General features: G+C 51.6%; 9 protein-coding genes across 9 annotated transcripts; 4 read left to right on the forward strand and 5 right to left on the reverse strand.

Annotated features, from left to right (window-relative positions):
* Nucleotides 1-2,312: 2,312 nt before the first annotated feature.
* Nucleotides 2,313-2,711, forward strand: AYO21_01309 (hypothetical protein; the record flags this gene model as incomplete). Its single annotated transcript, XM_022651292.1, has 1 exon — nt 2,313-2,711. The coding sequence occupies one exon, from the start codon at nt 2,313-2,315 to the stop codon at nt 2,709-2,711; it is 399 nt and encodes a 132-aa protein (XP_022516265.1).
* Nucleotides 2,712-4,181: 1,470 nt separating this feature from the next.
* Nucleotides 4,182-4,861, reverse strand: AYO21_01310 (hypothetical protein; the record flags this gene model as incomplete). The annotated part of the gene is made up of 3 exons (XM_022651293.1): nt 4,182-4,466; nt 4,655-4,737; nt 4,828-4,861. The coding sequence occupies 3 exons, from the start codon at nt 4,859-4,861 to the stop codon at nt 4,182-4,184; spliced, it is 402 nt and encodes a 133-aa protein (XP_022516266.1).
* A 730-nt stretch (nt 4,862-5,591) lies between these two features.
* On the reverse strand, nt 5,592-7,046 carry AYO21_01311 (hypothetical protein; the record flags this gene model as incomplete). The annotated part of the gene is made up of 1 exon (XM_022651294.1): nt 5,592-7,046. The coding sequence occupies one exon, from the start codon at nt 7,044-7,046 to the stop codon at nt 5,592-5,594; it is 1,455 nt and encodes a 484-aa protein (XP_022516267.1).
* A 413-nt stretch (nt 7,047-7,459) lies between these two features.
* On the reverse strand, nt 7,460-8,920 carry AYO21_01312 (hypothetical protein; the record flags this gene model as incomplete). Its single annotated transcript, XM_022651295.1, has 5 exons — nt 7,460-7,531; nt 7,588-8,472; nt 8,523-8,552; nt 8,605-8,683; nt 8,736-8,920. The coding sequence occupies 5 exons, from the start codon at nt 8,918-8,920 to the stop codon at nt 7,460-7,462; spliced, it is 1,251 nt and encodes a 416-aa protein (XP_022516268.1).
* A 1,100-nt stretch (nt 8,921-10,020) lies between these two features.
* AYO21_01313 (hypothetical protein) lies at nt 10,021-13,134 on the forward strand (the record flags this gene model as incomplete). The annotated part of the gene is made up of 2 exons (XM_022651296.1): nt 10,021-11,588; nt 11,898-13,134. 2 exons carry the CDS (start codon nt 10,021-10,023, stop codon nt 13,132-13,134), a joined length of 2,805 nt encoding a protein of 934 aa, XP_022516269.1.
* A 677-nt stretch (nt 13,135-13,811) lies between these two features.
* AYO21_01314 (hypothetical protein) lies at nt 13,812-16,583 on the forward strand (the record flags this gene model as incomplete). Its single annotated transcript, XM_022651297.1, has 2 exons — nt 13,812-14,038; nt 14,087-16,583. The coding sequence occupies 2 exons, from the start codon at nt 13,812-13,814 to the stop codon at nt 16,581-16,583; spliced, it is 2,724 nt and encodes a 907-aa protein (XP_022516270.1).
* A 928-nt stretch (nt 16,584-17,511) lies between these two features.
* On the reverse strand, nt 17,512-17,826 carry AYO21_01315 (pfs, NACHT, and Ankyrin domain-containing protein; the record flags this gene model as incomplete). Its single annotated transcript, XM_022651298.1, has 1 exon — nt 17,512-17,826. One exon carries the CDS (start codon nt 17,824-17,826, stop codon nt 17,512-17,514), a length of 315 nt encoding a protein of 104 aa, XP_022516271.1.
* Nucleotides 17,827-18,386: 560 nt separating this feature from the next.
* Nucleotides 18,387-21,628, reverse strand: AYO21_01316 (hypothetical protein; the record flags this gene model as incomplete). The annotated part of the gene is made up of 3 exons (XM_022651299.1): nt 18,387-20,367; nt 20,429-21,296; nt 21,388-21,628. The coding sequence occupies 3 exons, from the start codon at nt 21,626-21,628 to the stop codon at nt 18,387-18,389; spliced, it is 3,090 nt and encodes a 1,029-aa protein (XP_022516272.1).
* A 375-nt stretch (nt 21,629-22,003) lies between these two features.
* Nucleotides 22,004-25,066, forward strand: AYO21_01317 (hypothetical protein; the record flags this gene model as incomplete). Its single annotated transcript, XM_022651300.1, has 5 exons — nt 22,004-22,270; nt 22,329-22,828; nt 22,886-23,959; nt 24,013-24,397; nt 24,443-25,066. The coding sequence occupies 5 exons, from the start codon at nt 22,004-22,006 to the stop codon at nt 25,064-25,066; spliced, it is 2,850 nt and encodes a 949-aa protein (XP_022516273.1).
* Nucleotides 25,067-25,153: the final 87 nt, after the last annotated feature.

The following is a 25,153-nucleotide window of genomic DNA, read 5'->3' on the forward strand; positions in this document are numbered from 1 at the left end:
GCCAAATCCGCCTAAAAACTTTGAGGTGCCGACATCCATGAAATGGAGCGGTCTAGAACTTCCTAGTCCAGGCCAATGGAGCCGGTGCTAGAAGCCACCAAATCTTCCTGACGCTCCACACACGACGCTGACTCGCATAAGCAAGCATCCAGTTTGGTGATCCCAACCAGCCACCAACCAGCACAGCGGGGACCACCACTGGTGCCATTCGACGCGAGGAACCCTCCTGGAGGTCCGTTGTTGTTGATACGACGGGCCCCCTGGAGGTGCAAAGGGGGTCCCTTGAATTTCTGGTGGAACAATAAGTCCCGAGTGCAAGCAGACCCCCTGTTCTTCAGGGATTTTGCTTTCATGCACAGTTACGTCGGTGGCCGTTTGATCAAAATATCTCGTTTCTATTTATTTTTTTTTTGGTACCGAGTATTATTTTGGTTTCCCGCACGCGAACCTACCTAATACCAATTCCCTTGCGCACAAAGACCCTGTTGCATTATTACATTCGTCTCTGGCTGGTCGGACGGGGGAGGGGGAGGGGGAAGAGGTGCTGCTGGCTAGCTAGGAATCCTTTTTCTGCTTCTCTTTTTCTCCAGCATCCATGTTGGTGGATGGACTTCTGTCTCGTTTCCCAGAGAGGTAGTTTTGTTGGACCCCCCCTCCCTCTCCTGTACCCAACCCATTGCCTTACCCCGGAATAATGCTCCCACCTTCTCACGCTCCCAACCCGCCGGCTGTTCAACCCGTGGGCGGTGTGTGAGCAAGCGAGCGGGAAGGGGTGGAAAGGGTGAAAAGGAAAGGGAAGCGGAAATGCCCAATGAGTCTAACTACTAACTGTATTGATGGACGCCTGGGGTCGCAGCCAGAGCTCTGCATATGCGCAGCGCTGATCGTTTTGCGCGCGCTCGGTGTGGGTGGACTTGCTTGCTTGCCAAACGTGACGAGGAACGAGTAGTAAGAGACGTAGTACTGGTAGTGGTAGTGGTAGTGTCGGTCAGTAGCCATTCTGCAACCCAAGGTGCCAAAAGTACGGGGTATGTATCATGTATTAGCTACTCCCGTAGTCTCACTCACTACTTTACTTACCAAGCACTCGGGGTGAGGGAGGGGAGGGAAGTGGAGGGGGCTGTGTTCCTCGAATACACTCACGCTCCCCTCCTCCTCCTTGACCTTCGGCCGCAGTTAACCCAGCGCCAGCGCCAGCGGGTACAGACCGTTCTCAGGAGGGGCCGGCCGGCAGGCACGCGCTTGTCCCTGGGTAGTGGTGAAGGAGGAAGAGGAAGAAGGAGGAGAAGGAGGGAGGAGCTCTGATGGTGTTGTTCGGATTCAAGCCCGGTCTGAGTATGTAATCGGGTTTTTGTTTCGTCTCTTGCAGGTGGACGACTGATAACTGGGTGAGAAAACCGAGTGCTGTACATGGCATAAAATATGTGTATATCCCCCGTACACGCAATACATACTCCGTATACATACATACCGAGTCCAAAGTAGAAAAAAAAAGTGGAAACGCGTCTTGTTTATGAACATCAAACGATAATCATTTCCGATTTCCTAGTTCTTTTCCTTCCTTTTTCCTTTCTTTCCTCTCCCTTCCCTTTTCGTTATCATGGGTAAATTTATGCCCAAGCCTGTACATTGTTCTGTTTATTTCCCTTCCTCCGTTTCCTCCTCCCCTTCCTCCCCGAAGGCCTATTAATTCTCTCCGCCCTGGTCGGGGATTCATAAGCGTGGAAACGTTCGAATGGCAGGCACTTCGGAGTTAGCTCTCGTTACCCGACAATCTCGTCTTGCTTTTTCTTGTTTGCCCTTGTTTCTAAGAGATTCTTGTCCACCCCGTCGAATACTTCCGGGGGTGTGCGCGCCCGCGCGGTGTTGGGTGGAAGGCGATAAGAGAGGAGAGGAGAAGCTCGAAGCAGTGGCTGTGGTTGTGGGCGTGTGAGTGAAGAAAGGGAGGAAGAGGGAGAGAAACACGCACACGTTCGGGCAAGATAATATCAACTCAACTCACTTTACTTACTCGCTCAAACTTGCTCGCTCTCACATCCAGATCGGATCATCGCTTTCTGTGACATAGGAAAAGGAGCCTCGGGTCTTTTGACCACATAGTACTTCCCCTTCTGGGAAAGGGGGAGAGGGAGAGAGGAAAGGACAGACATTGCATGTCCCATTTCCATCTGGGAGAAACCAATGCTTCGAGGGTCCTCAGTCGCAACCTCCTTTCGATCTCGAACCCGAACGGCAGACTGAGTGGCAAGAAGAGACCTCTATCAACTCGATCCCAATCCCAATCCTTACCTCAATCCAGCTCAAGAATGACCATGTCGGCCGGCGCCAGCTCTCACCGAGACCTCTCGCCTCAAGACTCGACCTTTCTCTTCATCAACAACCTGCAAGAACAACTTGCAAAGTCCGACTTTGTGAGCAGCATCAACAACAGCTCCAACACCAACACCAGTAGCCAATCCACAGAGTCGCAGTCGACTCGACTACCTCCACCGCCACCACCACCGGGTCCGGCAACCCCGTCAAAACAACAACCAAAGGATGGGGCCAGTCGGACAACAACGACCACCACCGGTACCGTGTCCGCAACGGCAACCGGGACTTCCTCGACGTCGACATCAATGACGCCGAAACCAGCCGTCCCCAGATGGACGGACAGGGACAGCCAGGGAGCGAGGATCACAAGACTAAGACCACCGCGGCAGACCAAATGACATGAATAGAGCGGGGGAGGAGCATGTCGCTGTTGCCTCCCCTTAGCCATCGCAACGGCTTTGATAAAGCCGTTTTTCTCTCTTCCCTTTGCCTTGTCTGCGGCTTGCTCTGCAGCCAAGCATTTTATAATGATAAGACACGACCTGACATGACCAACGGGACGAACCCCCTCTCCGCCATTTTTCCGGGCCAATGCTTCTTTACAAGTTCGCCCTCCAATGGTCTTCCTCCGAATACCCTCGTCCGGAACAAAAAGAGTCCCGAGAGACCCAGGGTGCGATGGGAATTCGTGATGCAGAAAACAACCAAAAAGCTGGAAGCAAATACAGCATCAGGACTGTACCCCTGGGGCAGTGGCTGGGCATAACAAGGAACCGAACAGTTTTTTCCAAAAGTGAAGACTTGGACAATTTCTTTCTTAAACTGGATGATTGAGGATTGAAAAAAAAAGACGGTGGTAGAGGAAACAATGCATGCGTGCGTGTATGCATATAAGTGAAGTGATATGTATAGTACAACAGCACAACAGTACATCGCTCCTACCCTCTTTGAACATTTCAGACTCACGCGATAATGATGATGTTAATGACGATGACAATGATGATGATCCAAGCCTCGAGACTTTTCTTCCCTTCTTCTGAGATTTGAACATGGTTAATATATTGCTCATGGCTGGCTGGTGATGCCTGACAAGCTTCTCTGGCTTCTTCCTCTCCAAGAAAGAACTTCATTCCCCGTTCCCCGTTCCCCGTTCCCCGTTCCTCGTTCTTCTCATTGAACGTTGTCTTTGGCGTGTTTGTTCTTCCGCCTTGCCTTTGCCTTTGCCTTTGCCTTTGCCTTTGCCTTTGCCTTTGGATAGATTTCCGGGAGCACCAGTTGGCGGTTTCCAGTTGTTCGCGAGATCGAGACGGATACTTACCTGGTCCCCCTCCCTGATAACAGTGAACGAACCAACAAACGAAAATAAATAAGCAAATGGAGCAATTTCCAACGGGTTCTGTTTCTTTGAGAGGGGGGCCCAAATACTTAGTCTTGAGACTCTCTCTCTTTTTCTGGATTACCCTAGTTGTTCACTCAGTCATGTAAATGTCGATTAATCCCCCGAAGGTCGACCCCAGACCAAAACAATTCAAATCGTCAGAAATCGGAAAATGGAGTTGGGAAATTGTTGGGAGGGGGCTTTGGAGGGATGAGTGAGTGTTTTCTTTTGTACTCTGTACAGCGGTCATATTGCCACATGAGGTGCTGTTGGAGGTCCAAGGTGCTCGTTTGGAGTGGACCAGGTCTTTGTTGTTTCTTTCTCTGTGCCACGGCACCCTCTCAAGATCTTTCAAGATCCCTCTCTCTCTCTCTCTCTCTTATATATACACACATACACACACACCCACCCACATCCTCTCTCTGTGCTCTCTTCTCTCTTCTCTTCTCTCCCGCTCTTCTATTCTCTTCTTCCAGACACCTCACCTGACCTACATCTTCGCCTTCAACGTCTCATACAACTTCTTCAACTCGTCCATCTCCATCTTCTGCGCCGGCCACCCGATCCCCAGCCCCTCTGCGGTGTTCGGCTTCGGGATGAGGTGGAAGTGCACGTGGTCGACCTCCTGATGCGCCAGCCGCCCGTTGTTCTGTAGGATGTTGTAGTTCTCGGCGCCCGTCGCCACGGCGATCTTCTTGAGGACCTGGAGAATGTCCACCAGCGAGTCGTCGGGGATGTCGGTCAGCTTGACGCCGTGGTGCTTGGGGATCACGAGCTATTTGGGGTCGTTGAGTTAGTTATTTTCGGTTTTGTGAAATGCGGTGATATTGCGCGTTAGAATTGTGTGTGTATGTGTGTGTGTGTGTGTGTGTGTGTATGTCCATATATCCATTTCCATGTGTTCAGATGTGCTGTGGCCGGGGACGGAGGGGGATGGGGGAGGGGACATGGGCGTTTGCGTACCGCATGTCCTCGACTCAGCGGCTGAATATCCAGAAACGCAAGGACCTTTTCCGACTCGAAGAGCTTGAATGAAGGAATCTCTCCTACAAAACCCCACCAGGGTTATTAGCGTTCTCCGATCCTCTAAAGAAAAAAAAACACACCCGTCAATGCATTCGAGGAGGCTTTCTCACCTTTGATGATCTTGCAAAAGATACATGCGGCCATCTTAATCTTGTTCTCTCCGCTGCTGCCGCTGTGCGTGCCTCAATGAAAAATCCTGACAGGCGAGACACTTCCAGAAACACACGTCTGGGGAAGAATATCAAATATCAAATATCAAACCTTTGATCTTAAAGAATGGTAACTTCATCTAAGAGAAACGGCGAAATGTTCCGGGGGAGAACGATTTACCTGCGTTCTGCAATCTTCCTTGCCCCACGACCGACCACCAGACCAGAGAGAGAGCTTGGGATGACGGAGCTTGCGCTGCGGAGCTAGGGCATTGGGATGCGGGGGAAGGAAACGAGGCGCAAGGGACCATCTTGGAGCTCACCCACGTGATGATGTCCACTTCAAAAATGTCAGGATATATATTTCTCCCTCGAAAAATTTCAGTTGGAGTGGGACGAGCTATAGCAGAATCCATTTCTTGCCTTTTACCAGAGATGGCCGTGGCTACGCCCAATATACTCCATTTCTCAATCTTTGGACCATACAAATTCGACCTGATGCGTCGGCATTTTATTAAATTTTTTGGTATCAGAACACTCAAAGTGCATGGGTTCGAGACCGCAACAGGTAATAGTTTTTGTTCTGTGATTCTACTTGTGCACGCCCCCTTTTTGGCTATTGGCCCTTTGAAAGTTTATTCCCACGATTCCTCATACCTTGTCATCTTCTACATAATTCTTGCCTTCAACACCATTCATTCCGTAAAACTTGCAGCCCTCCGCATTCACTCATTCATAATGTCGAAAGGCTCCCACGAGGGACGGTCCCAAGCCCCCAAGCATTTGATCTGACCTGGTGGCTTTTGTTGCCAATCAATCTTTCTCAACTCAATGGATGCCCCATCGGCTATAGTGGTCACCCATCCATGTGCCTCTTTGGCCTTCCTCGAGTCATCAACCGAATAGCCAACATTGACACTCGGGATCACCGCAATCTTGCCATGGCCAAGCCTCCATAGATCCTTGGCCAGGTGAACGGGTTCTCCGAGGTGACACTCCTTCTCTATCTCAGTCCTGAACCGGATCTTTCCCTCCAGGAAAGGTCTGGCAGTGAGAGCCACAGCGCCGTTCCAGCAGGAGAAGACTTGTACGGGCTGCCCCTGCAGATACCGTGATTTGCTTGTCTCGTGGTTCCAGAACAGATTCTTGGAAAAATCCCAAGACGTACTCTGAGGCACCTCAAAGAAGGTCTCGCCGTTCATCTGTCTTCCAATCCACGAGTCGTAGAAGGTGCCGCCGTCATCCAAATTGTACCAATCCATGCCACAGGTCATGTCTGCTTTCAGGAGCGTTCGCTGATAAACTAGTTCCAAGATGTCCTCGGCACATGGTGCAATGTCATTCAGAAAGACAATCGTGGTTGATGGGTCATACGACTGTGAACGCTGGGTCAGAGGCCAGAGAGCTCTGTTACGCAGTTCGGCCAGGGTGGAAATACGTTCCATGCCCTCTCCACCAGGCTGCAGCTCGTTGCAAGACAGGAAGTAGGACACTCCTAGATGTTCCATCTCTTTTGCCAAGCTCTTCAAGATTTCAAACGTTCCATCGGTTGATCTACCTTCTACCACAGAGATGACGCAGGCGTGGGGACCGAGAAGCCGAACGATCTCTACAATAGCCCCAAGAAGTTGTGGAAGGATATGAGCTGACTGATGAAGATTCATTGCAAAGTAAAACCTCGGTTTGGAATCAGAGGAGACTGCATTATGGAGACTGAGGTATCTGCTGGCGTTCACCGAAGGGCACTGTAGCTGGGGCACGTCCTCATTACCACGATTCATGATTGAGTCGACATAGCTTCTAGCCTTATTGAATGAATCGCCATTCGCCACTCTGTCTTTGCAATCGATCTGCATGACCTGAGGCTCCTGCACCTTGACGAGAGCAGGGAGGGATGTAGGGGTGAGGTGATCAACCTCCTCAAGATGTTGAGCTTCGGCTTGGGTCAAGTTTGCTTCGGTAGATGGAGGTATCGAGCTCAAAGGCGAGGCCAGAGGCTGAACTGGCTCAGTCAAGGTGCTGAATGCAGTGGCCGTTCGATTGAGTCCATTTGTGGCAAAACGGAGACTGTCATGCAGCTTGTCGATCAGAGGTTGATTGTGTAGTTCCTGCAAGATCAGGAGACCGAACAGGGTCAACAAGAGAAAGGTTTGTCCTAATGATACTGCGAGTTTTCTCATTGTGAAGTTCATCAACATAGGTGTATTGAACGAAGATTAAATCCACAACGTCCGGAAGCACCTCATTTCATCTCGAGTAGAAATTTGTAGGAAGGCACACCCAGGGCTATTGTTTCCCTATCAGAGTTGTCCACTTTCCTTGCCCGCCTCTATCGACCTGATGAACTGAAAGAAACGAGTCTGGATGGATCTACACGTAAGCTTCTGATAATCTTAGGCCCAAAGTGGGAGTCGAAGCAGAGCAATGTGAATAACTAGGATGGATAGTTTATCGTTACGAGTGATTCTGTCTAACCCCCTCCTTAGGACACGAGGAATATTGATAGTGTCTAGGTATGTCGCTTATTGCCGTTCACCACCACCATCATCCGTTCAATTGTGCTCGAAAGTCTTTACCATCCTGAACGGCAAATCTAAAAGGCAATCTTCTGAGTAGGATCAACCCTCTGGACTACGCCAAATTGCTTCTTCCCAGCATCGAAGACCTGCATTGTGTTAGTGATCAGAGCTCATAAGTCACATCCAGACCCAGACTACTTACCGCATATACACATTTCAAGAAGGTATCACCGTAGATATTGTAGGGCAATCTTCCTCGACCTTGGATGCCGCCAAATACCATTCCTGTGTTTTTGAGCGGGGCGAATGCAATGTGTTCCTTCTGGATAACAATATCTACCCCTCCAACGGCGAAAGCGACATCAGGGATCTGCTCAAGAGGGGTATCAGACGGAATCAGCCAGCCTTGCTGGGATTGGTCATATGCCGCTCCTGGGATGGAAGAATAGATCTCTTCGACAAGATCGTCATCAATGATCATCAGGGTTGTGCCTGTGTCAGCAATGGCAGTGTTTCCTGGTAACGGGGTTTTCTTCCCGTTGATGACGACGTATTCTGAAGCGAACTCCCAGAATCCGTTACTGTCGTTGACCGGCGTGTAAGAGATCTCACCCCCAGTCGCATGGACCACCTCACTGTCGATGTCCCCGAATGTGAAAAACGATTTGCCATGGTCGGGGTCTTTGGCATCTTTGTAAGAGCCCATGTAGCAGGTGAAAATCTCCTGGTCATTGGGAATGTCCTCTTGCGCAATCATGTTGTCAAGCGGAGTTTTGACCGGGACGGGAGTGACTGTATTGATATTGCCAAAGGCCAGGCCTAAAATGCCCTGCGAGGCAGTCTGAGTAGTGAGAGAACTGGAGATATGGCTGGCAATCTCGACTGCTTGACCTTCGATCGTGATATCTCCGACCTTGACGACATCTGTAACCACTGTTCCTGATGCCGAGGAGCCATCTCCATATCGGATCTGCCAGGTGCTTCCGGCCATGGGCTTCTGGGTGGAGGATTTGTTGGGATCATAGATGGCAGCACCGGATGCAGTCCCACTCTTCTTGGTGCTTTCAGGGAGATGACTGGACCAGACCTTGGTAGGGTTAGTTCAATTGTGTCAACAAATGTGGGAATGAGACGTACCCAAAAATCAGCCGAACCAGAGTCGAAGGTCTTCGTATTTGTCAGTATAAAACTCCCGAGTATGATTTGATTCCTAACATACCACCTGAAGTTTCTGGCCAGGAGTGCCAATGGTGACTGGACAAGTATAGTAGACGTCATTCTGCTGATCTTGTGCAGTGCTTTACCACTAGGTTAGACAAATGGAGAGGGTGGAGAGACAGGGTGGCGTACACTTCAGTCGAAGAGCCATCGTCCTGACGTTTCATGAGGCGATTCTTTTCATCACGATGATACGGACCTGGTCTGGTTGGGGTAATGTTGTACTTGTTGTAGAGCCAGACAAGAGACTTGGTACCATTGGCCTTGTAGTCGGCGTTGCGGAGAACAGGGACTCGAGTGACCTTGGATAGTGCCATGGTGGTGACAAGGAAAAGGTGCAAGATGAAGATACTGCTGTAGAGCGATCCGGCTCAGAGGATGGTTAACAGCGTGAAACAATAAAGCGATTGGGATGATAAAATGCTGGACGAAGAGGAACAGAACGAGAGACGGTGTGGATTATGGGGGAAGAAGGAAAAAGACGCGCAGGAAAAGAGATGCCACGCAAGCTGATGCGAAAGAGCAAGTGCAGCTGGTGAAGCCCAGGGAAGGTGCGGTGCTCAAGAGACTCACTGGAGCAGCATTGTGATAGACAGTTGTACCTGCTTATCAGCTTGGTATCCAAGTTATGGAAGGCGACAGGATAGCTTCTTGAGGCACAGCTGCACAGAGAACGAGTTGCTGGAAGGAGTGATGGGAGTCGCACTGTCGAGTGGTCAAAGAATGGATTGTTAGAGGATGAAGGTAGATATGCAATGCAGAGAACGAGATGTTTGTGTTGGTACGGACAGTTCAGGTTGTATAATGAGCATCTCGCCATCTTCATTTGTTTGTCCTCGACGTCTTGTCCTACACAGATACCCGAGTCTTGATCCTGTACTTCCCGCCAACTCTTCTTTTTTTGTTTGCTTGCTCTTCGTATTCCAACCATGGCCCAATACAAATACCCATGAAGACTCTGAAACTCTTCAGTAGATTAAGTCATTGAGACCTAAAGTTTGTAGAACGCTTGGCTGCACGGTCTTCCCAAGTATCGTCGTACCGATACACCGACGTGATCGATGGTGACAACATCCTAAGGTCCTCTTCATGGCTTCCCGTGGGTGAGCAGGATCTATAAAGTGAAGACCAGAAGATTCCACGAGGATGTAAAATGCGTAGTCCACATAGGGTCATCTTAAGTGATGTAGGAACAATACAACATAGAACAAAGAACATGTGGGCGAGGTTTGTTGAATGAAGCGGATCTCGAGGCGGGTGGAGCAAGAAACTTTCACTCCAAGATAAGATTAGATTTGCCTACATCTCGTTGGAGAAAAAATTCACCTGCGCTGATCAAAACCATGAGATTTTGACCCGACACCGACCCAGTCTGCCAGTCCAGAACAACCAGCTTTCTTGGACACTAACGAGCATAATGGCTGCCGATGTCCAGCCAATTGCTCAGGTCAAGTTGCCTGCTCGGCCTTCTTCTCTGACGCCGGAGCAGACGTACTGGCGATCATTCAAATCTCCTCTGAACATTTCCTCGCCGACAAAGCATGCAATTACACATATTTCGCAGCCACAGCCCGTTAGTGTTGGCCAAACTCCTTCCGATTTCTTTGTTGTCACGACTGGTGCGCGGGTGCAACTTTACTCTGTCAAGTCCCGAAAACTTCTGAAGACGATTACACGGTTCGACGATATTGCCTACAGCGGTGAAGCCCGATACGATGGACGAGTCCTTGCGGCAGGCGATGAGACTGGTGCGATCCAGGTGTTTGATGTCAATTCAAGAGCTATTTTGAAGACCTGGAAAGAACAGAAACAACCAGTGCGCACGGTTCGATGGAGTCCTAAGGAGACCACGGCGTTGATGAGCTGCGGAGATGACAGAACGGTCCGACTGTGGGATCTTCCAAGCGAGAGTAGCGTCGAGACCTTTCGCGGCCACCAGGACTACGTGCGGACGGGCGGCTTTCTACCAGGACAGTCAAGCCATTTGTTTGTGTCGGGCAGTTATGATCAGACGATCAGGCTCTGGGATCCTCGCACGCCAAATGCGGCGGTTATGACATTCAAACATGTCGCCGCGGTGGAAGATGTCTTATGCATGCCATCTGGGACCACCATCCTGGCATCAGCCGAGAACCAGATTGCAGTGCTGGATATCGTGGCAGGACGACCGTTGCAGATGATCAAAAACCACCAAAAAACAGTCACATCGTTGTGCCTGGCATCCAATGGATCAAGAGTAGTTAGTGGAGGCCTAGACGGACATCTGAAAGTCTTTGAAACGACGGGGTGGAACGTCGTTGCTGGTTCCAAGTACCCCGCCGGCATCCTTTCAACATCGGTCGTTACGGCTGGAAACTCTCGAGAAGACACGCACGTTGTGGTGGGGATGTCCACTGGTCAGCTCAGCATCAGAACAAGACTCTCTGGGGAGCAAAAAGTAAAAGAGCGGGAAAGACAAAAACAAATGGAAGCACTGATTGCTGGGACGATCGAAGAGTACGACAAGAAGCAGGCCAAAAAACGCCCAAGGGGACTCGAAAAGCGGCTCAGAGGGCGCGACTATGCGGGCGAAGATGCTGACATCATCGTCGAAGGAAATGTGCGACCGAAACAGAAGAAGCTGACTCTGTGGGAAAAGGAACTGCACAAAGGCAGATACCGGGAGGCGCTAGACATTGCTCTGCAAGGTGCTGACAGGCTCACAATTGTCACCTTATTGAACACTCTCCGCTATCGATCTGCACTGCGTGCTGCTCTCGAAGACCGCACGGAATCAGATCTCCAGCCCATCTTGCACTGGATATGGAGGAACATTTCCAGCACGGCATTTGTTTCCCTGTGCGTGGAAGTTGCGATGAACATCATGGACCTATACTCAAAGCACCTCTCCGAATCCGAGGCTCTCGCAAAGCACCTCAAAAAGCTGCGGGACCGTGTCCACGAAGAGACCGATCGAGCAGAGCAAGCTGGGATAACCAGGGGAATGTTGGAGCTAATGGCTGCGCAGCAATTCGGCTAAGTGGACATATTTCAGCCTTTCGTTGTACTTGCAAAAACCACCCAAAGTGGACATTGTGGAATCTCGGCTATATTGCGCCACAGAACCTGAAGAGCCCCGGAACGGTCACTGTCGGTCTAAAGTTTCCCCGGAAGTTGCCGTGATTCTCTTACATTATCTCATATGCGGGGCATCTGAGGTCAAGGGTTTTCTTGCGATAAAATCCTTCAACTTCTGTCATTCCTCTACCAGTTGGCGACAAGAGAAACTTTCGAACTGGAAACATGGCTCCTCAGACGATCCGATGGGGCATTTTGGGCAAGTGATGCCGTGTTCCGCGCCGAAGTGCAACTGGCTAACAATGGCTCAGCTACCGGAGGTATTGCCATTACATTCACGAAAGACCTTCTGGTTGATCCCGCAACTCGTGGCGTGCACGATGTCAGACATACTGTGGTTGCTGCGGCTAGTAGCTCCAGCGCATCCCGCGCACAGGAATTCTTGAACGAGGTCAAGGCTCCGTCGACCGCCAAAGCGTATGGATCGTACGCGGAGCTGGTGCAGAATCCGGACATCGACATTGTGTATATAGCTACGCCTCATTCCCACCACTACCAGAACGCATTACTATGCCTTGAGGCTGGCAAGAACGTCTTATGCGAGAAAGCCTTCACTGTCAACGCCTCCCAAGCGAAGAAGCTCGTCCAGACGGCAAGAGAGAAGAACCTGTTCCTGATGGAGGCAGTGTGGACACGCTATTTCCCCCTCTCTGTCTACGTACGTGAGGCAATCAGCTCTGGGAGATTGGGTCACGTAGTCAGAGTATTTGCCGACAATTCTCGCGCTTCCGAGCCGGAGAAGGTCTGGGCCGACGGCAAACACAGGATGGTCAATCCAGATTTGGCGGGTGGCGCTCTTCTAGACCTGGGAATCTACAGCCTCACGTGGGTCTTTCAGACTTTGTACACCACGCAAGCACCCGCGAACCGCCAACCACCAAAGGTTGTTTCTAGTATGGTTAAGTATCCACCAACAGGCGTTGACGAGACGACCACCATAATACTTACGTTCCCTCGCGACCCCGAACAAGGTGGCGACATGCACGCGGTGGCAACCACGGGTATGCGCACATCAAGTGACATTGATGGAAAGGGCACCTCTGGCCCTGCGGTCCGGATTCAAGGCACAAAGGGCGAAATACAAGTATGGCCACCAGCATACCGGCCAACGAAGACCAGGCTGATCCTCACCGACGGTACCACGGAGGACAAGGAATGGACGCAACCTGGTCCAGGTAAAGGAAGTGGGTGGTTCAACGGTTTTGGAGATGCGATGAATGCAGAGGGCGAGGGCCACGGAATGTTTTGGGAGGCCGATGAAGCCGGGAGAGCCATTGTGGAGGGACGTAAAGAGGGTAGGTATGAAAGCTTGGATGAAAGTGTGTTGATCATGGAGGTGATGGATGAGGTCCGACGGCAACATGGCTTCAGCTATCCCGAGAAGATTGAGACGACCGAAAGAGTCGAACTATGAGCAGGAGCCGTGAAATATCATCTCCATTGATCCAGACGGCCCAAACAGATCAGCAAAATGACAGGTTAACTAACCGTAAATGGAATGGCGCACATTGGATCCAGGGCTTGGCGACTCCAAGATCGACGTCACCTCCAAAACAATTGAAAATCCATCTGATTGGCTGCTGATGCAGCTTGCTGTGGTACGACAGAATTGACAGCATACCATCAACCATCAATTGATCAGGGTGTAGCATCTGGAAGGGGAACTCAATCTCTCTATTCTTCATGTAGATAGGACATTGAGTGTCTTGATCATCATTAGGAAGCAATCTGTCGCCTAATGCCCTCACATCTGCCGCCTCGGAAACTTCCCAGCCTTCTGCATAATTGCACGCGTAAATTCTGTGGCTGGCGCCTGGTTTACATACGTTCGAGTCTCAATGCTCCCTTTGTCCACACAAACTCAATCCTGTCCTTCGTTCAGAAACTGTCACTCGGCAAATCTCCTTTGGGAAGCATTCGATAGCTCCCTCGCAATCTCTAACGTCTTTCTCTACCCGGCAACTGACACCATGTGGCCTTGAAGAACCAGAACCACTATTTCTGCCTCGAATGCCGCAGCCTTCACAACAACCTCAAGAACCCAGTGTCAACACCGCAGGACGGTAGTTAGTCTCCTCTACCTTTACCAACATGGCCTCCAAAACGAGAGCCCTCAACGCCGCTCATGCTGCCGGAATATTTGCAGACATGACCCTCGATGGCCCCGAGATTGGCACCCTCGTCGCCGTGGTGGACAGGGCAAAAAACCTGCCGAATCGAAAGACCATGGGCAAACAAGACCCTTACTGTGCTATGAGGCTCGGGAAAGAAGCCAAAAAGACGGAAACTGATAAAAGAGGGGGACAAACACCCAGATGGTGAGGAGATTCTGAAAAACGCACGGGCATCTCGCTGACGGATACCAGGGACCAAGAACTCCGATTTACTGTCCATGACTCCCCTGACTATTACAAATTGAAATGTTCTGTCTTCAACGACGACAAAAAGACCGATCTCATTGGCGAAGCTTGGATAGATCTCACACAGGTCATCATCCCCGGCGGTGGACAAAGTGACCAGTGGCGTCAATTGAACTTCAAGGGGAAATATGCAGGTGACATCCGGATTGAGCTGACATATTATGATACAAGACCAAAGCCGGAATCTCTAGGAGAGAAGCAGAAACAAAGAGATAAATCTCATACCATAGCCAGTGACGCTTCAAGCATACCTTCTGGCTCTCGCCAACTCGGTCCCCGTGAGATCAAGAGGAGACCTCTTCCACTTGGTCCTGGTGGGCATTCAGGTGTTTCCACCGCTGGAAGTGTCGAGCGATGGTCTCGGGAAGAGTCACCAGATGCATTTCCGGGCCATGGGTATACGAATAGCAACCCTCCGCCGCGTCCACCAAAACAACGATTTGTTCCCGAGACTCCAGACGATGTTGGATATTCTCTCAACCCTCGATTCGGCCCTGACCCTGACGAACTGCTTCAGGGCTCCGGCTCACCTTACCAGCAGAGTCAATCCTCTGATAAGTACTACAACAGTCACAACGATCCTATGGCGGGGTACGGGGAGCAAGACCCCTATGCGGTGGACTCCTACCAGCAACCAGGACTTTTGTCGCAAACCCAATTATCACAGGCTGTGCCAGGGCCACCCCCACCACCAGACCATCATTCCTCGTCGGCACCACACTCGCCATACGATATGCTGGATCAAGCCCCGTATCATTCCTCTCCGCCCCGAATGACGCCCCAGGGTACGCCACCAGGAATGCAGAGCCAGCAGTGGAACGGCAGGGGCAGCGCGTCTCCCACCAAATATGCCACTTACCGGGACAGTCCACTCCGCCAATCCATCAATCCAAATGATATGCCTGGAGTCGCTCCGATGTACTCCGATCCACGGTTCGATGAAGATGGATCACCACCGCCACCTCCTGCTCACCGAGGTACGATGACGAGGGTGCCGGCATCGTCGTTGAGTTACGGAGACTCGTATGGAGAACCTTCACCCCACACACCTGTCAAGATGAAAAGCCTCGAAGGCAGAAGCCCTCTCCAGAGGCTCGAGCGTGACTATGATCCATTCCAAGCGGGCCCTTCGCAAGAAATACAACATCATATTCCCTCGCCGCAATCCTATGAGCCAAGTCCGCCGCCGGCAATGGACCTCGATCGATATCCCTTGTTCCCATCTGACAAGCGAAAATCCTACAACGGTGATATAAATCAACTTCAACCAATCTCTAGCGAAAGTGGCATGCCAGCTCCTGAACAGAGTCGCGATCCCAATTTCGACAAACAACGCGAAGGGGAAAATTTCCAAGAGCATTTCCGGCGATCAGTAGGTAACGAACCTCTGCGGCGGGCACAAACATTCGACAACTTTGAATTGCAGGATGATAGACACGTCCGAAGATCCGCTCCGGTGGTCGTTCGCCCCCGGCCAATCACCCCTAATTCTAACCACAGCATCCCCCGGAAGTCCATTACCCCAACGTTCCCAAACAGCGATGATCGCAACCAGATATCCAGTGTTCCATTTGGGCCTGGATCGTACGATGTGTTGAATCCCGCCACTGGTTCAACATCAGTCGACGTTGCATTCAATGCCCCAGAAGATTCGGTAGAGATGGCTCGACAGAAAGCCGCCGACAAACTTAGGGATCAAGGCCCAATTATCGGGAATGATGGCCGAGTGATTGATCCCTCGGACCATCTCCCTTCTGATACATGGGCGCCCGAACCTGAAAGAAAACAGCGAAAACCAGAGCATGTCATCAGGATTCGCACAAGAGAGGAAGTCCGGGCGCACAATCGTACAGGATCATCGCCCGCCTCAGCTCGGCCACACTCGATTGCGGCGTCGCCTTATCAAGGCTCTCCAAACGCTCCGATGTCTTCATCGTATCAGACATCGACCCCTCCATCCACGGCTCCCGCTTCCCCTCAAGTCGAAACTCCCAGTGGCCGAAACAGGCTGCGGAAACAGATGCCAAACCGACCTCTCCCGACTCAACCATACCCGAACCCTCAGGCAGGCCCTGTTGCTCAAAATGGCGCCTCAAGTGAGCGGGCTAGTCCCTCGAACCAGCGGTATACGATTCACTCTTCTCCTGGAAGCGGTTCACTTCAGCGATCTCCAGCACCGGAATACCAGGCTCCGTCTGCGAGCAGTTACAGCCCCCATGGTGGATACGGACCACCACCGGGACCTCAATATCAACTAGAATATTCTCCTTTGCCCGCAAATCCGCCCATGGGAGGGTCACTGCCGGAGAGTGGCGGGTACGGCGGTGGCCCGTCATATGATGGAGAGAGTTCGCTGGCGCTTGAATTGAGCAGGATTGACATCGGGCCGTCGAGGATGCCCCGGACGGCATTACGACCCCAGAAAGCATACGGCGCGTATTAGCCAGCAGACATAGATGGATGACAGATAAAGACGACATGGAAAATGGGCATTTTGCAGGCGTTGGGAGGTGGACTGTGTTTCGATTTTGGTCTCTTGAGTTCCCTTGGGATACTGGGATATAATGCGCCAGCGAGGCCAAGGAGGTGGTAATCAGGCCCGATGCGCACAAAAAATAAGGCGGTGGGATTAAGCACTAGGTACCAGGTAGGTAGGTGTAGGTGTAGGTGTAGGTATATACATTCGAGGGAAAACAAATGTACATTTGTCCAATGCATCATTCACTCATTCATTCATGCCACAGCATTCTGGAATTACAAAAGTAAAACGGGACGAGTTACCTTTCATTGATTCCCCCATACGACGTTCATAGAGCAGTACTCGGGATATACCTCGTACACGCACGTCTACCTCCGTATCCACTAGCGTTTCACTTGCATGGCCATCACCAGGAGTGCATGTAAACCATTCCTTCTAGCCTTCCTTCTACATAGTCCTGCGGCCTCTCATCATCAACTCTCATTTTTTCCCCACAGCCACACATACCTAATAGAGAAACAGTGCGTCATGAAAAAATGAGCAATGAACCTAGAAAGGGGAAAGAAAAAACTCTAAAACGACTTCGCTTTGTCCAGACCGAGTATATACATGGATCATCATCGGTGAGTATTTTCTCAAGTGTCTTGTTCGATGTGGTCTGTTCGATTCTTATATCAAAGGTAAGCAAAGTAGTCATGAGATATATTCCTTCCGAAGCATTTCCATACACGGTTTTGTTTCCAATCAAGTGTCTGTTTCTCAATAGCTAAGCAGGAGGTCCATTTCTTTTTCTTCCCTACGACTTCCTCAAATCACTCAATATCTCCCTCTCTGCCTCCAGCTCACTCAAAACGGGCCCGGCCAACTAGGCGAACCTGCCACCTGAGGCACGTCAAGGCATTTCAACGAGGAAGGCTTTCAAGCAAGCTGCCGCCGAGGCGGCCGCATATTTCTCAAACCTGTCGTTCCGGTGGCCATCGGCATAATCGCAGGCCCCTTTGATCACGACCTTGGGTACTTGTTGCCGGAATCCGATGTCGTGGGTGTTGAAGGCGCTGACCTTGAATTTGTCGGCAATCTCATCGCGTTGGCGCGCTGATGATAGCCTGTGATTCCCAAATGCTATTACACCCGGATGAACACGCGGAATGCGGTCGGCACCCGCGCCATCGCCCTCATCGCCGTCACCACTCTCCCCTGGTAGCATGATCAGTTCCTGAAGCGCTGTGTTTTCGCAGCCCACATCCTCACACGACTCGTTTCTCGCGTCATCGCATATCCTGCTCTCGCCAGCGCCGCAGATGAGGCAGGAGCGAGGTGAACGATGTTTGTGCCGGTACAAAGGCGTATACAGCCTGTCAAACTGACTGCCAGGGTGTGTGTATTCCATGTCCACAGTGTAAATTCCGCAGATAACCATCCATTTTAGCCTCCGGAAGCTGTCGATTGTAAATTCGCTCAAGATTTGAAATGGCCGCTCGAATATCCATGGTCGCTCGCTGGTACCCCTCGTCAATTCCATCATTCAGGTCAATGACACATTCAAGACTATTCCAGCTGAAGTCAATTTCCACCATTCGCCAACAGATCAAAACGTCGCCGAGTGATATCTAGCACCCCTTGGTAGAAGCGCCGCAGACTCCTACAAGGAACGCGACTTCGACAGCTGGAAAGCTTCTCAAAAGCAATGACGGTTGACCAGGGGTTTCGGGGTTTCCCAGCAGCTGCAGGACAACTTTGTGCTCGCTAATGGTGCCGGTTGCGTATTTACCCTTGTATCCAAGGGGATATTGGTTTTGGTGGTTTTGGAGGTTTCATCGTGCCCCTCCACCCCTTTGGGAGCATGTCGGGCTTGATATCAACCAGTTGGAGTAAAAGTGCCTTGGCGAATGCACCAGCAGCTGTGGAAGCATAATTCTTCCAAATCGATTGTTTGTGAGAGTCAGCATAATCGCCAATCCCACGAATAACCAGAAGAGGCTGGGCGGCGAGGGTCGTGTAGAGGTCCTGCGCATTTGCATCTATGGCAAACAATACGGGCTCTGACTCGAAAAATGGTTGTCCACGAGGGTCTACAACGGGGCGTTTCGTGAACGCAATATCGCCATAGTGAATACCTGGGGGAGTGCGACCAGGGAGCCTGTCTCGCGAGATCAACTGTTGGCTCGGGTCGCAAAAGTTGCAACTCGGATGATTTCCTACATGCTGGTACTCTCTACGGAAAGCAAGGTCTCGCTCGTGTCCAGGATAGATGGCAAACGCTCTCAAGGCGGGTTCCGCATGTTCAAAGCTTGACATGACGCTCTTGACGTCGATATCCCCAAGAGATTTTGTGCCCGAGGCAACGTGGATCCGACGTGAACCCGTCCTCAGGACTAGCTCGCCAAGTCTTAGTGATGTCAAGTCCGGGCTCCTTGTATCGACGACCACGTCTCCAAGGAAAACGTGGCGTAACGGATTAGCGCTGCAAACTCCAACGGACAAGAAGAGCTCGATCTTGGGAAAGCCCCAGCACAGATCCACAATCAAAGGACCCCGGGCAGTCTGAGGATCATGACAGGCAACCACGACCTTCCAGCGACCAATTGTGCCCAGCACGTAGTTGGCTGGATCGGATTGATGTCTGGGGAAGTTGTGGTGCTTTGTGTCTAACAAGGCGGTGGCAACGCGAAAATCGAGCGAGTGAGAGCATATCCAAGCTATCGTATAGTCTCTCCGACGAGGACCTTGTTCCTTTGCTGGGAAAATCTCCCAGTGTTTCCGCCCGTCAGTACCCGTCGTTGTGCGATCTTCCATCTCCCGAATATAGCTCGACCGACGCTTGGGCATTTGGTTCTCGACTAGATTTTGAGATGCGATATAGATTGATAAGCCTGCATCGCTAACCAAAGCATCCGGTGGTGTTCGGGGGGGTGGTAGAGGGGAGCTTCCATGATTGGAGACTGAAAAGGCGGGATTACTGTCGCTGTTAATGAACTCCCATTCCGAAGAGAGCATGATGCCGTCGTGGTATGTTGGATCGTCGGCATGGTGTTCAACCTCAACGTCCACCGGACCTTCATGATCTTTGGGATCTATCTTGTCGTCTAAGTGCTCCAGTCCCTGGCCCATTGACACTGATGAGGATTGGGCTGATCCAAGCTCTTCTGACCATGGCAGCGCCATCAAGGCAATGAATTGGAGATGGGCCATGATATGGCGTAGAAGCCGTGCCTCTTCTGAGTGTCGGTGTCTGTGTGTATCATTGTCGTCGTCTTCCTCCTCCTCTTTCCCCTCCAACCCCTCATCCATGGCGGCACTCTTCCGCATTCTAACCGCTTTCAATCGCAATGTCAAAGCGTCTTCTAATTTTTTACGCTTTGCAGGTGATTGCGGCAGCGACAGCAAACTCCCTAGTTGCTTTCTCTTGTACAAAATCGACTTTTTTTCTGGTCCCGGGCAGATGGGACATTCACGGAAGATCGGGTCGAGCGGCGTCCGGCACATGCTACGGACAAGGAGGTCTCCGAGTTCGTTTTCGACAAAGGTCTTTGCGTGAGACTGCGTCAAGTGGTTTCTGTAGCTTTCTGGCGTTCTGAAGTAGACACACTCATGGTCATGTTTCGGCGCCAAACAGGCATATTGGATCTCACCGTGGGTGTTGCGCATGTGAAGGAGCCAATCGGCACTCCTCGAATAGAGCTTGAGAGGGGTGGCGCATTCTTCGAACAGACAAACATACGGCTGAATGTCATTCTTTACATGTTGCCTGTGGAACATCGTCAGCGTTGTGTCTGGGAAGTGGACCCTGTCTCAGGCAGTGAGCTGACCTCCACTTCTTTGAGTCGCTACTATATTCTGTTGGTAGTGGACGGCGACAGTATGGGCAGGGAAAGGACGCCAAGGCAGGGTTGATGGAAGGGGCCTTTGGTGGTGATGGCCAAGTGGCCTGTCCATCCTTGAATGTCCTCCCGCTGGAGATTGTAGCTGTTCCACTCTCGGATCTTTCGAATGAGGCACCGGTGTAGTCTGTCGCCAGCGTACTCGGCATAGACTTGGATGGTGCTTGGGATGGCGCATCAGCTCGTGAATGGGACGCATCTTTGTGAGAAGGGGCGACTGGAGGCTGGTTGTCAGCTGTTTCATCTTCGATTGCAATACTTGCCGAATGTTGGTCAGTGGAGGGGCGTGTCTTGTCTTTGGCAAGTTTGAAGGCATGTTCTCGCGCATATTCGAACTGGTTGCGTCGCTTCACGTTGGCCAACAACAGACGCGTTCGTATGAATTCCGGCACTTCAGGATACTCGCGTTGGAATCGTTCGCTGATATACCACTCCATATGCTTTCTGAAGTCCTCTGAGCCTGGGTAGACGAATCTGCTCGCTCGCTCACGCCAGTCGAATCTACGAGAGCTGCGAATGGCCAGGAGCAGCTGGTGGAGGCGGAACAACACATTCTCAACTTCTTGATCAGGTCGCGACTGAGACGTCGTGGTTGAGTTGTCGCCATCGTCTCGATCGCTGACCTGAGGCGAGGAAACCTCTTCCATCTCTACCTCATCTTCATCATCTGACCCCGACGACGACAGCGCTTCCGCAAGAGCCTGGCGATTTGACTGCGACTGCTCCTCTGATACGCTTTGTATGAATGCCGGATCCTGGCACGCTTCGATTGCTGGCTCCCGAGCACTATTAGCATCTCCACCGATTGTTTATCCCGGGGTGCCTGATATCGCAAAGCTCTACATTACATATGGGATCGGAAAACAAAAGAAGATGAGGCTGCATACTTTGACGAAGGTTCAACTGCAACAGATCTAACAAATCCATCACCGCTGCTTTCATATTCTCATTGCCTTGTAGGCGGGCATCGGCAGATGCAGACCGCGGCGCAAAGGCCCCGATGGATTCGACCCATAGCCTGAAACTTGCAGATTGGTTCAGTGCCCATTTGTTGTTAAAGATGTCGGGTAGTCGAAGGCATTGTTCGAGAAGGGCCTCACAGTCTTTGGAAGCTTGAAATATCGACATTCTATCAGTCTCCAAGGTCGATGCTTCAGCCGCCGTATTGACCTGGATTGAAGATGACAAGGACACTTCTCAACCAAGGATCAGGGAGGAGACTGTTGAGGCTCTCCCATAGTGATGGCCAGCTGGCTAGGCCTAGGAGCTATTGCGTTAGTATCTCAAGGCATTCGCTTATAACCCATGCAACCAGCCCCTCGTCTTGCCCCTCCACCATCCATCATGGCCTCACGTGCGGGTGTACCTCGTACTGACTTTATCCTCGCTCAGGCTTCAGCCTCACCAAGCAAAAACGCGAACTTCCTGTGACTTGCAACTTGCCATCCTGCTCATAGTCACTTCTGGCTTGACTCTACCGAAGACGATATCTACCAACATAACATGTCAGCCTCGCCCCGAGTTCTAATAGATCTAGCGCTCGCTGTCCTTCCCAAGTTCGTCGCTGCTGCCCGGGTACAAGGCTCACTCTGGAAAGAAAAGCCCAAACTACGGACATTCTACGGATATCTCACGGCTAATCTGGTGGCAATCCACGAGATACTTGGCGGGTTGGGGGAACGCCATGACTCGGTCTTGGGACAACTCGCCGGCCACGGGCTATCTCAGGCGGTGGAAAAGTTGTTGCTGCGTCTCGAGCGCATGGCGAGGGTGAGCGACGAGCACCAAAAACTTCAAGAGTCACGCACCTAAGAATGCTTGAACATAGACTACAGGCACAGTTGACATTGCGCATCCATTTCCAAAGCTCCAAACCCTGAGGGCTGTGTCTGCAACCACGTCGAGTGACAGCTGTGGCCTGCGTCGAATGTCGGCAGCCGTACTGAAGGACCATCGGGCTAAGCTTCTTCGCCATGTCGACAACTGCCTTGCCAGCCTTGGTCGTATCGTCATGCGACAAGGCGAATTACCCACGTATGCATCGTGGCAGGCTGGAACACAGCCGTCTGAAGCAGCGGAGCAAGGTCCAGCTAGCAACCAGGAGACAGAGGACCAGGCTCCTGACCTCACTTATGAAATCCAAGCCCTCCACAGGGCCATGGCAACGCGCTGGCCATGCTCTTGTTGGACGCGACACGGCGCTTTGCTTCGCCTCACATCCTTTTACACGGAGAGAGATATCAGTGCCTATCGGGCGTTCCACATGAAGCTATTATTCTCTCGCAACAGCCTTGACTCATGGACACAGGCCCAAATCCGGTTGGAGAGGTAGGTCGACTACCAACTCACTCCCCAGTCACGTTGAAGTTAACGTTCTTGAGTTAGACGTCCGGCACAAGTCCAATTCGACTTGGCTGTGACAAACCCTGCCGAGCATGCAGATCATCCCTTGACAGGCACGGTGCATACTGGGTCTGAGTCTGGATTAAGTACGGATTGGGAGGCAGATGAAGCCAGTTATCGAGATATTCCAGTCCAGCCCGGCTCACTGTGCCGGCTCATGCTTGCCTGTCAACGAGACACTCAAATGATATACTTACTGGCACGGAGACAACGAACTGAAGTCCATCTCCGCGGCAGTTTGAGGAGACTGGCCGACTTTAGCGTGGACCGACTAATACCTCTTTCCTCGATTCTGAATGACACCGGTAGTGATGCTTTCTTGGATCTGAGACAGAATATCAAGGAGCGGCTGGTGTTAGCAAACATACTCGCGACAGCCGTCTTGTATCTCTGTGCCTCGCCGTGGGCACAGCGACAGTGGGTCAAGGAGAGATTGTGTTTGGCATTGTCGGGGCGGGAGAATTCACCCACTGACTGCGTGGTCCAGCTTTACCTTAAATCAGATCTCGATGAGCACACCGGAGAGGGTGATTACTATGATGTCCAGCATCCTTGCCCTGTTCTTGTGGATCTTGGGGTCCTTCTCGTCGAGCTCGAGTTGGGCAAACCTATTCAAGAGTTGGCGCAGCTCATGGTTCCAGGGAATCAAGTTTCGGAAATCGCGCTTGACCGAACTCCCTGCATTTCGTTGCTGGAAAGGGTGCTTCGATCTGATCTCCTCTCGAGAACATTCGCACCCTACCAACAGGCAATCTGGGCATGCTATGACTGTAGGTCCGCGGGCGGTGACCCGACTGAGATTCAGCAATGGATCAAAGACAAGATATGCGGGCCTCTGAGCCAGCTTCTTTCGGCATCATTTCAAATTCGCATCACTTCCGATGGCATACAGGCCGCTCACAACCAGTTTCTGGGTTTGGGGGGCCCTGTGCAGAGAAATGACCCTCCAGCTCATAGCGGCGTTTGGGGCGCCAATGATCGGTTGGTGTCGGTATTGTGTCAATCGGGGCAATTTCTAGACTGCGAACGCAGCCTGATGGCGGACGACGCTTCCAAGTAGGTCATGTGTGGCCCCAAAAAGAATGTCAAACTGTTGTTAACCCGAACAGATGGGCTGGCGCCGACGACTGGTTAGAAACCCTCCAGCGCAAGACACACTCCCACTTCGTAGGGCTGGGTGTGACCCGTCTACGAGACAAGCCGATCAAGATTGCCATCCTCGACACGGGCATCGATGCTGAACGGCCCCCCCGGACAAAGGCCGTCGTGGCTACCAACCCTCAGCTCCGCGGATCATCGAATCGCATCAAAGGACTGCGCTCATGGGCAAATGACAAGGTCTATGGGGAAGACGTGAGGTCAATGAAGGATGAACACGGACACGGCACGCACGCGGCTGGGCTGATTTTGAAAGTGACTCCATTTGCGGACATATACGTGGCACAAGTAACGAACGGTGTGTTTTTTGAGGCGGACCCGGTCGCTATTACACAGGTTTGTTTTCTCCCTTAAGGGTGTTGGATATGCTTAACTGTACAGGCGATTAAATATGCGGTCGAGGACTGGGGGGTCGACATCATTAGTATGTCCTTTGGATTTGACGACGTGATCGACGACATGGCTGAGGCTATTGACGTGGCCAACGCGAAGGGAGTGATCATGGTGGCGGCGGCTTCCAACGGCGGTAAGATCAAGAGCGAAGGAGATAGTTATCCTGCGTCCAATGTCAAGGTCATCTCGATTCGGTCGGCGAACGGCGGTGGACGGGCATCGGAGTTCAACCCGGACAAACCAGACCCGAAGACGTACTCGACCTACTTCAACGTGGTGGGTGAGTATGTGCTCTCGGCCTGGCCCACGCATCTGGAGCCCAGCGGCGAGAAACGGGTCAGTGGGACGTCGGTGTCAACACCGATTGCGGCAGGTGTGGTGGCCCTGATGCTGGAATATATCTGGGTGAAATTGTGTGACGTCGAGAAGACGGCGTTGTTCGAAAGTATCCGACGCACGCCCAATGCCACGGCTGTGCGGACGGCACTGAGCTTCATGACAGGGAAGAAGGACAAGACACAGGGTCTCTATTTCCTCAAGCCGTGGCTACTGATGTCTGACCAAGCGAGTGCTAGATGGAAACTTTTCGAGGAGCATTTCAAGATAGCGTGACTTTGTGTTGTAGAATAGGATTGAACATGGCATACTCGATCAATTCCCTGGTCGTCGTAGCCCCGGATCAGTGACAATTAGTCCAGG

This window comes from Fonsecaea monophora (genome assembly GCF_001642475.1).
Source record: "Fonsecaea monophora strain CBS 269.37 chromosome Unknown Scaff5, whole genome shotgun sequence".
NCBI classification, from domain to species: domain Eukaryota; kingdom Fungi; phylum Ascomycota; class Eurotiomycetes; order Chaetothyriales; family Herpotrichiellaceae; genus Fonsecaea; species Fonsecaea monophora.